The sequence below is a fragment of the Octopus sinensis genome, linkage group LG16, assembly GCF_006345805.1.
Source record: "Octopus sinensis linkage group LG16, ASM634580v1, whole genome shotgun sequence".
Lineage (NCBI taxonomy): Eukaryota > Metazoa > Mollusca > Cephalopoda > Octopoda > Octopodidae > Octopus > Octopus sinensis.
The window spans coordinates 56,569,250-56,580,803 of record NC_043012.1 but is presented as its reverse complement, the minus strand read 5'-3'; the positions used below and the strand labels follow the sequence as shown (position 1 = coordinate 56,580,803).

At 38.1% G+C, this 11,554-nt stretch overlaps 1 protein-coding gene across 5 annotated transcripts in view; it reads left to right on the top strand.

The window, feature by feature from the left end:
* The first annotated feature begins 273 nt into the window (after positions 1–273).
* The window catches only part of LOC115220382 (anoctamin-4), a 120,399-nt gene continuing 109,118 nt past the window's right edge, over positions 274–11,554 (top strand). For 2 of the 5 annotated variants that reach the window (XM_036510161.1, XM_036510160.1), the window contains exon 1: positions 1,946–2,111. In XM_036510161.1, the coding sequence (XP_036366054.1) occupies positions 2,068–2,111 (44 nt within the window). In that variant the 5' untranslated portion in view covers positions 1,946–2,067. Of the gene's footprint in view, positions 630–1,945; positions 2,112–11,554 lie in introns of those variants that run through there. The other 3 variants (XM_036510163.1, XM_036510162.1, XM_036510165.1) reach the window with 2 other exon arrangements.

Below are 11,554 nucleotides of genomic sequence, written 5' to 3'. Positions count from 1 at the left end.
GTCTTTGAATTTTATTGTGTCCACATTTCTGAAAAAAATATATATAACATTAAAATTCCCTTACTTCATTGCAGCCACAGATTGTAATAAGTCAAGTAAACGCAGCTGTTCCGACCAGATTACAAGGATATTACAAGTGAATGATGTCAATAAGCTCAATGAGTCATATGTAAATTAAGAGACATCAACTGTTCCAACCAGTTAAACTTAAATATGCATTATGCATGTATTAACACAATTTCACATTACACAAAGCCAGCTGTTATAGGTTGTTGCGTACACTGCAACTACGAAGTTTACAGTTAAATAATGCAGAAATGTTGAGTTACATTGAATACTGACGGACTGAACTTCTTCTTTGAGTGTAGCTTCAAGAGGTTCTTTACTGCTGTGAAGAGGATAAACGGTTATTGTTTGATGCTTATAGTTGTGGTTAGTATTGTAATTATGAGTTGTTAATATGCTGTTGAAGGTCTGGATTTTCTTGACATAGAGGAAGTTTTTACCCTGTCTTAGTTCTCTGTCCCACTTCACCTATATATTATACATTAGACAGCAAAATGCCTCCAATCATTCCAGTTTTTGCATCTTTCCAAGTGATGCTACATCCCTTCAGATCTTCATCAAAGGTAATATACCATGTTTTCTTGAGTCTGTCTGTCTGTCTGTCTGTCTCTCTGTCTCTCTCTCTCTCTCTCTCTATATCTATCTATCTATCTATCTATCTATCTATCTATCTATCTATCTATCTATCTATCTATCTATCTATCTATCTGTTTCTTCATCCTATTGGTGGTACTCTCTCTTTTACTCTTTTTACTTGTTTCAGTCATTTGACTGTGGCCATGCTGGAGCACCACCTTTAGTCAAGCAAATCGACCCCGGGACTTATTCTTTGTAAGCCCAGTACTTATTCTATCTGTCTCTTTTACCGAACCGCTAAGTGACGGGGACGTAAACACACCAGCATCAGTTGTCAAGCAATGCTAGGGGGACAAACACAGACACACACACACACATACATATATATATATATATATATATATATATATATATATATATATATATACATATATACGACAGGCTTCTTTCAGTCTCTGTCTACCAAATCCACTCACAAGGCATTGGTCGGCCCGAGGCTATAGCAGAAGACACTTGCCCAAGATGCCACGCAGTGGGACTGAACCCGGAACCATGTGGTTGGTAAGCAAGCTACTTACCACACAGCCACTCCTGCACCTATACTCATTGTATAACTGTCTTGGGTATTCATTCTTCAGGCAGTTGGTCTGCCACAGTCTCCTGCTGACTGCAGTGCAGATTGGTTCTTCTCGGGATTTCAGAGTTTGTGCTTCTGTCCTTGTATGTAAGCTGATTATAACCATTCTATCGTAAGTGGAACTAAGTTAACATGGCCATGCAGAGTTATGTGTCTTTGTTATAGTAACAACACAATGCCAGTGTTAGATCATGAACCAGTAACTTCTTGGCTAGCTGTCCACTGCCAGGCAGACACCATCTGCAATCAAATGCTATTCGACTGGGAAAATTCCCACAGTTTCATCTATTTATAGCACAAATACGCAGCTGATAAATATATTTCTGTGTGTATATGTATGTGATGTATATTCCTACACTACCTGCGTCAATACAGGTGACAGCCCATTGATGGATAGATCTGGTAAGGAAAATGTAAATAAATCAATTTACTTGGCTATACTAAGACAAAATGAACAAATATGGATATGTAGATTGATTGATTGAGTATATTATTAGTACAGAAAATGTAGTAAATAAAATATCCGGGTAGTTGGGAAACCTGCCAAGTGAAACAAAAGTGAAAGAGAGGGAAAGAGAGAGAGGGGTGGGAAAGAGAGAGAGAGAGGGGTGGGAAAGAGAGAGAGAGAGGTATTGATTTAAGATAGGTTGTGTCTCACTGTTTCTATAGTAGTGGATTTCTAAATTTATAAAAACAGAACATTTGTGTGTTACCTTGTGTTCTAATAACCAAGCAATAATTGTTATGAGATATGTTTTCTGCTGGATGTAACAAGAAACCAGAATAAAATGTTACAACCACTATCCATTACAGCTCTGGAACAATCATATAGGTTAGTAATGCTGTTTAAATTCAATATTTTTCTTTTCCGGAGAAATATTAATCATTACGCAAGCTGTAATTTAATATTTCTCAAATTTCACATCCTAATTGAATTCAAGCTCTTTCTGTGAATATTCCAGCTAATAGTTATTTGTGTTTGTACAAGTCAATTCAGTAAAAAATCAAAGGATATTTGTGTCTTATAACGAGAAGTTTGATAAAGTATCGATACAAGGGAGGGTTGTGGTTAGTATCATGTAAGCAGTACTGCATTGTGTTTACAACCGAGATGACTAGCTTTCAACACACAGAACTATTGTGCTTTACACTGTAGCAATGCCTACAGCATCTCTACCATTGGGGCACTTGAATTTTTTAACTGATATTTTCCATCTTTTTCAATTTGGGGTTTTCCTTATGCATTCATTCTGATGTCCTCATCTCAATCAACCTCAATATCACTGATGCAGTTTCACTTTGGCCACTCTTTTTCTCCTTTTAACCTTCTATTTTTCCACACATAATTTCATTTACAAGTGATTTACTCATTCCACCGATGATTAAACCCTTGCATTATTCTTTCTCTTGTTAATTCAAAGCATCTTTCTCCTTTCCCCAGCTAAACATGTTAAGTTGTTCTAAAACTGACTGCTTGGTAGTGACTAAAATTGTGCAGATAAAGCATTTCATTTGTGTTGGATAAAACACATTGCTAAAATTGCCAAGAAGGCTGAGGGTGTCTTGGCATCACTTACCAAGTCCTTTGTGAGCTGCTCTCCAGTTATCTATTTGAGGCTTTATATAGCTATGGTGTGGCCTCACCTGGAATTTGCATCACTGGTCTGGAACCCCTATCTTGCCCAGGATATTAATCGTATGGAAACCATTCAGTGACGTGCAACCAAGAGAATACCCTCCATCAGGCATTTGCCATATTCTGAAGCCTTACTTCCCTGGGCATGGATACATTGAAACTCCAACATCTAGCAGCTGACTTGGCAGACACCCATAAAATTATTAACCATCTTACTAACAATAACTCTGAGCACATTTTCAAACTCCACCTATCTCACACAAATGGACATGTTTACAAAGTCAGAAAACAGCACAGCTCCCATGACTTTTGGAAACTTTTTTCATGCTAAGAGTTGCTGAAGCATGGAACAAACTGCCGGCATCAGTTGTTTGTTGTCGGAGCACTGCATCCTTCAAAACTTCGATGCTTCCTGAGATTTGCCAACACTACACCAGATTTTCTCCCCTCCATACACACTCAAGCATGTTTCTGACTTATACACTGTTCACTTTCCAGACATTTGTACATTACTGTACATGCTTTATACGCACTTTTGACAAGTTGTGGTGCACCTGAGCACTGTATACAATAATTTCATTATTATTATATTATTTTTGAATGCTGGCAAATTCATCTCAATGTTTTTTGGAGTGTATCCATATCTCACATCAAATCAGGTCAGGTGCTGGGGCACGTGCCATTGCAGTGCGTCGCTGCAGCCACCATTTGTTGGTACTTGCTTGAGTCATCCCAGGCATCCATCCAAGCAGTGTCTCAGTCAGTCACCATCTCTGTGAGACATTTCCTTATCTGTCAGGACTATGTGACATGTGGCTGACCAACATGAGCAGTCACCCCAGCTGGATCCTCAGAGAAGAGAACACAACACACAGGATCCAACTAAGAAATATCAAGCAATATGACCAAACAGTCTTAGCTGGCGCATCCAAATCATACTGAGTGTAGTCATTGGTTGCTTATGAAATCTGAACCACTGGTAACCCATAATCATGGGAAATGTTTTGGTACCCAAAGGAAATCAGGTGGCTGTTAAGGCCCCTAGACTGAGACTGTATCTCACATCCGTACAACATAATTGAGTTATCATAGGCTTGCATGCAGGAGAGTGAAGTGGCAAACTTGTTAGAGCACTGGGTACAATGTCACACAGTATTTGCTTTGGCTCTCTGCACACTGTGTTCAAATACTGCCTTGGTCAACTTAGCCTTTCATCCTGACAATGTACCAATCCAGGGTAGCAGACTGGTAGAATTCATAGAACAACAGGTGAAATGCCTCGTGGTATCTATTCGAGCACTTTGTATTCTGAGTTCAAATTTCATGTAGGGTTTCAATTCTTGCTGATGGCCAGGGCTAGCCACCCAACCATTGGACCATAACTGATTATGAAAACTGTGACAGTAAGCAGACAATTGCAGCTGGCTTCTATTGAAATTGAATGATGATGATGATGATGATGATGATGATGATGATGACGATGACGATGACAACGACGACGACAAAGAAGAAGAAGAAGAAGAAGAAGAAGAAGAAGAGGACCAGGGGACATACTCACGCAAATACACATATATGCACTTACCCACAACCAAGTAGATACATATACACTCAGACATGCAAAACACAAATTATTGCTGGCACACTCAAAAAACAGTAGTTCTCAACCAGGGTCCATATGACCTTTGGTGGGGGTTGGGGTGGTCCATATAAGATTTTGTTGTTAAAATTTATCTGCAATAAACTAGTTATTCTTTTACAATACACAAAATGTTTAAAAAGTTTTTATACAATTCCTAATTACATTTAATTATGAAAATGCAGTAGTATTTTTTTTTTCTATACACCGAATGGCTATGGAGGTCCAATAGAGTAAAATATGAAACAAAGGGGTCTATAGGCAAAAAAAGGGTTAAAAACCATTACTCTAAAACAAGCACACACATTCACAAACATAAACAAGTAAACCAAAGCGCATATCTATATCTTTGTCTATATCTATATCTATATATATATAATTAAGTGAGGGCGCGTGGCTTAGTGGTTAGGGCATTCGGCTCATGATCGTAAGGTTGTGAGTTCGATTCCCAGCGACGCGTTGTGTCCCTGAGCAAGACACTTTATTTCACGTTGCTCCAGTCCACTCAGCTGGCAAAAATGAGTTGTACTTGTATTTCAAAGGGTCAGCCTTGTCACTCTCTGTGTCACGCTGATTTTCCCCGAGAACTACGTTAAGGGTACACGTGTCTGTGGAATGCTCAGCCATTTGCACGTTAATTTCACGAGCAAGCTGTTCCGTTGATCGTATCAGCTGGGACCCTCGTCGTCGTAACCGGCGGAGTCTTTAAGATATATATAATCATCATCATCATTTAACATCCGTTTTCCATGCTAACATGAGTCGGATGGCTTGACAGGAGCTTGCAAGGCCAGGGACCACAGCAGGTTCCAGAGTCTGTTTTGGCTTGATTTCTACAACTGGATTCCCTTCCTAACACCAACCACTTTACAGAGTGCACTGGGTGCTTTTTTTTTTTTACGTGGCCCCATCACCAGTGATTTTTATGTAGCACCAGTGCCAATGTGTTTTACACGGCACCTTGATTCTAGGATATCGATTCTGTCATGGTGGACAGGTCTTCTTGAGTACAGCAATGTGCCACATATCTCGGTACTTTATTACCTTCATAAGTCTCAACATGTTGATATATATATATAGGCGTAGGAATGGCCGTGTAGCTTGCTTATGAACCACATGGTTCCAGGTTCAGTCCCACTATGTGGCACCTTGGGCTAGTGTCTTCTACTATAGCCTCGGGCTATAGTGGATTTGTAAGTGGATTTGTTAGACGGAAACTGAAAGAAACCTGTCGTATATATGTATATATATGTGTGTGTGTGTGTGTGTGCATTTGTGTGTCTGTGTTTGTTCCCCCCCCCCCAACATCGTTGGACAACCGATGCTGATGTGTTTATGTCCCCGTCACATAGCGGTTCGGCAAAAGAGACTGATAGAATAAGTACTAGGCTTACAAAGAATAAGTCCTGGGGTCAATTTGCTCGACTAAAGGCGGTGCTCCAGCACGGCCACAGTCAAATGACTGAAACAAGTAAAAGAGTAAAACATATATATATATATATATATATATATATATATATATATATATATATATATATATATATATAATATATATATATATATATATATATAATATATATATATATATATATATATATATATATATATATATATATATATACATACACACACACACATCACACATCAACAGATTATTGTTCGCACATACACACACTTACAAATATATACAGAAACACACACATACATATAATTCTCACTCATACCCATAACAGAAATAATTGTTTACACATTCTACAACATACACACACACACACACTCTGATACAGGAAATACAAATTTGTTTTCACGCATACACACTTATATACATACAGCAATCCCTGGACTATCGCGGGTGTTACATTCCAAAACCCTATGTGATAGGTGAAAATCTGCGAAGTAGAAACAGTATTGTACTGTATATTTTTAGAAGGTGCAAAATGTTTGGACGATACCATAGAGTTTGAAATAAATTCACAATTTTACACACGAATGCAAAACAATACCACACACTCGCCTCCCGAGTTTCATTTTCCATACAGTATGGTGCAGGAGTGGCTGTGTGGTAAGTAGCTTGTTTACCAACCACATGGTTCCGGGTTCAGTCCCACTGCTTGGCACCTTGGGCAAGTGTCTTCTACTATAGCCTCGGGCTGACCAAAGCCTTGTGAGTGGATTTGGTAGATGGAAACTGAAAGAAGCCCGTCATATATATGTATATACATATATACATATATACCGGAGTAAACACATAAATGTGAAACAAGGTGGAAAAAAGAGTACTCAAATACCAGTGGTAGAGTAATATGCTTTATTTTAAGCAGCAGAAAATTCAACAAAATCTGTTACTCTGAGTTTCTCGTTGCCGTTCATCAGACAGTTTTTGCTAGAATGGAACCGATATATCAATTCAATCTATACTCTTACAAACGCTACACCTTTAAAAAGAAATGGACTTGTTTGATTGACCCTTTAGAAAAAACGGTCAATCTTCGAGCGATAAACAAAAAGGTCAAAAATATATGTATATATATATATAAAAAAACTTATAAAAATTATAAAATCCGAGGAAAAAACCTTACATTGAATAAAATACATATTGACGTTAATGAAGAAAGTGCAAATTAATGCATAGAAATTAAACCTGTTATAAATATTACACTGCAATACATATTTATATTAAAATCTACATATATATATCAACATACACAAAAGGATGCGCGTAAACGCCATACATATACAGACGTATGAATATAAATCTAAATATACACATAAAAGCATGTGTACATATATTCACGCAAACCATCTCGCACGCAAGTTAAAATGATCTATGTAGCGATTATATATATATATATATGTGTGTGTGTGTGTGTGTGTGTATGTGTATATATATGTGTATATGTATTTATATATATATATATGTGTGTGTGTGTTTGTGTGTCTGTGTTTGTCCCCCTAGCATTGCTTGACAACCAATGCTGGTGTGTTTATGTCCCCGTTACTTAGCAGTTCGGCAAAAGAGAGAGCAATGGAATAAGTACTGGGCTTACAAAAGAATAAGTCCCGGGGTCGAGTTGCTCGATTAAAGGCGGTGCTCCAGCATGGCCGCAGTCAAATGACTGAAACAAGTAAAAGAGTAAAAGAGTAAAAGTATGTGCGATTCTTTGTTTACTCATCTACATCATCATCATCATTGTTCGACCATGGTCGAGACAATGGAATTTACCATGCTATGCCAGACTTCACAGTCCATCATAGCATTACGGAGGTCCTGTTGCTGGATGCCTGTATCCCTGAAGATTACATCAGGGTAGGAGAGTGTGCGCCCTCTGGTGTTGCGAGTAGATGGCTTCCAGAGGAGAAGAGGAGAAATTGCTTCGTTTTCAGCTCTACAACAATGTCCAGCAAACTGGACTCTCCTACCTTTCACAAGAGATGACACAGGTGGTAGTTTCCCGTATATATTTGCATTTTGGTTGGATGACACTTCCATGAGAGATTTTGAGCTCTCATAAGGAGGTTCCATCCAACCGCCTCTCAAGCTTCTTTGATAACGTCCAGGTTTCTGAGCCATATAGTAGAATTGGTTTGACTGTGGCTTTGAAGATTTCAAGTTTGAAGTCTCTACTTAGATTTGATGACCAGATCTTATGCATGTCATTGCAGGCTGACCAGGCCATACCCTTTCTAGTTAGAAAATATTTTCTAGATAATGATATGTATGACCCAAGATATTTGTAATCAGAAACCATATTTAAGGGCGCATTGTTGAGAGTATGGATGATGCAGTCACTGTTGGATAGGCCCTTGTTTATATATTCAGTCTTGGCCTCATTGAGGTAAAGACCTACACAATTTGAGGCTTGTTCGAGAGATTGTAAAAGAGACTGGGCATTGGAGAGAGAATCACTGATAAGAGCGATGTCGTCAGCAAAGTCAGTGTCTATCAAGTATTCATCTACAGTACACTAAGTATTTTCTTTTAATATAAAGTTAATGTGTTAAACAATGCAGTACTGTGCTATATATTTATTTAATAATTGATCTTTTAATTTTTAGGTGTGAAAATGCTTATTTTACCACAGAAATATTTAAAATCTAAAAAATTATAAATACCTATCGGCCGCCGAAACCCACGTTATACTTTTTCCTATTTTAGACACAAGGCCCGAAATTTTGTGGGAGGGGGCCAGTCATTTAGATCATTTTCAGTACACAACTGGTACATAATTTATCGACCCCGAAAGAATGAAAGGCAAAGTTGACATCGGCGGAATTTGAACTCAGAACACAGCGGCAGACAAAATACCTATTTCTTTACAACCCAAAAAGGGCTAAACACAGTGAGGACAAACAAGGACAGACAAACAGATTAAGTCGATTACATCGACCCCAGTGCGTAACTGGTATTTATTTAATCGACCCTGAAAGGATGAAAGGCAAAGTCGACCCTGGCAGAATTTGAACTCAGAACGTAATGGCAGACAAAATACTGCTAAGCATTTCGCCCGGCATGCTAACGTTTCTGCCAGCTTACCACCTTAAACCCGCGATATAAATTTACATAAAACCCGCGATGCACTGAGGGCATGATAGGTGAATCGCAATATAATGAGTGATTACTGTATTCATCCTCACACACTCACATTTATACATACGTCCACAAACATACTCATATATATATATACATATATATATATGTCTACCATCTCTATAATGTTATCACTTGATATGAAAATTACGTATTAATGGAAAATCTCTATTAATGGCTGATGAGTGCTCAGCATTTTAAAACTGTTGTAATACTTACAACATTTAATAAAATGATGTAGTGCGAAACGATCGTACCAAATTACCGAAGTTATTCTTGTTGCTTATTTTGAGTATATATATATATATATGCTGAGAACCCCTTTCGGTCATGACTGACCATGGGATTGCACCTAGAAAGTTACCCTCCCAGGCAAGGTTGTTTATGAAAGACCAGCAGTCGCTCATGCATACCAGCCTTCCCTCTTCATGCCACCAGTGTTATCCAAGGGAAAGGCAAAAGGGCCAATGCAGCTTGGCACCTGTGACATCACAACTCATTTCTACAGCTGAGTGAACTGGAGTAACATGAAATAGAGTGTCTTGCTCAAGAACACAACACGCAGGCCAGTCCAGGATTCAAACTCACAACCTCACGATCATAAGCTCGACGCTCTAACCACTGAACCATGCACCTCATATATATATATATATATATACACACACACACACACACAGATAAACACACACATGTACTAACTAGCATAGCTGGTGGGGGCGCATAGGAACAACGCTTTTAGGTCTGCTTTAGGCAATATGCGTTTGTTTGTGGGGTCCTGGGGTGGAAATCGGACGGGCTTCCCCGGGTGGCACACACTCTAGCTATGCTATTGAATGTACTCTCTTACATACACAAAATACTAATTAGTTTTCTCACATAAACACACACATATCTACTCACTTTCACATATATGCACACACAAACACTCTTGTAGACACATATACTCTCTTATACACAGAAAACAAATTACTGCTCACACACACATGCATACACAAACACATTCATATATATACATGCATACACCACCTGCACATGTATAGAATACTCTTTTACTCTTTTACTTGTTTCAGTCATTTGACTGTGGCCATGCTGGAGCACTGCCTTTAGTCGAGCAAATCAACCCCAGGACTTATTCTTTGTAAGCCTAGTACTTATTCTTTTGGTCTAAGTTATTCTATTGGTCTCTACTGGTCTAAGTTACGGGGATGTAAACACACCAGCATCGGTTGTCAAGTGATGTGGGGGGGGGGACACAGACACACAAGTATATACACGCACATACATATATACGATGGGCTTCTTTCAGTTTCTGTCTACCAGATCCACTCACAAGGCTTTGGTCAGCCTGAGGTTATAGCAGAAGACACTTGCCCAAGGTGCCATGCAGTGGGACTGAACCCAGAACCATGTGGTTGGCAAGCAGGCTACTTACCACACAACCACTCCTGCGCCAAAATATTTAGAAATGTTTTCGCCCATATTTCTGAACACAGCGACTTACTCATTTATAATGTCATATTGTGGTAACATGCATCAGTGATTCTACTAAAATACTCTAGAATAATTTTTATATTACGTAGTCATTCTTTTTTTTTTTAGCATTAGGTCAGCCCTGATTGTGTAATCTTGCTATGAAAAACACACCAAATATGGCCATCCATTTATTTATTCTATTGTGCAAAATTCTCAGAACTTCGTTATCCAACTTGCACTTTTTTGAACCAGTAAGTTGTGATTTGAGAGATATTTGACTGCTATTTCTAGCATTCACACAACCACATAGGCATCCCACCTCCCACTGGCTGCATAATTTCAGGAAATAGTGTCACTCTTACTCATCCCTCAAACAAGTACTTTATATTATTCATAGATGTTTAATAGCTCATTAGATTACTGCTTAATTACACAGCTTATCAATTTGTAGTTCAATAACATTTAACAAACTACAAACTGTGTTTACTTTATGAACTTCTCACATGGGGATGCATAACAGCTGTTTGTCATTGATAAATTTGTATAAATTGAGGCATGTGTATATACATAAATGTTTATATATATTTATATATATATATATATATATATATATATATATTATATATATATATATATATATATATATATACATATGTAAATATGTGTGTGTGTGTGTGTGTGTATAGAAATTTTTTAGAAATTTCTGTCGGTTTTCTTCAAAATATGTGCTTATAGTGTTAAATTATATGGTTATTGACGTTTAAGTCTATTTCGGCATTTTGGCATTAGAAATTTTTTCCTTTGCCCTTGTTTATAAGTTGTTTATATATATCATCATCATCATCATCATCATCATCATTTAACGTCCGCTTTCCATGCTAGCATGGGTTGGACGGTTCAACTGGGGTCTGGGGAGCCCGAAAGCTGCACCAGTCCAGTCAG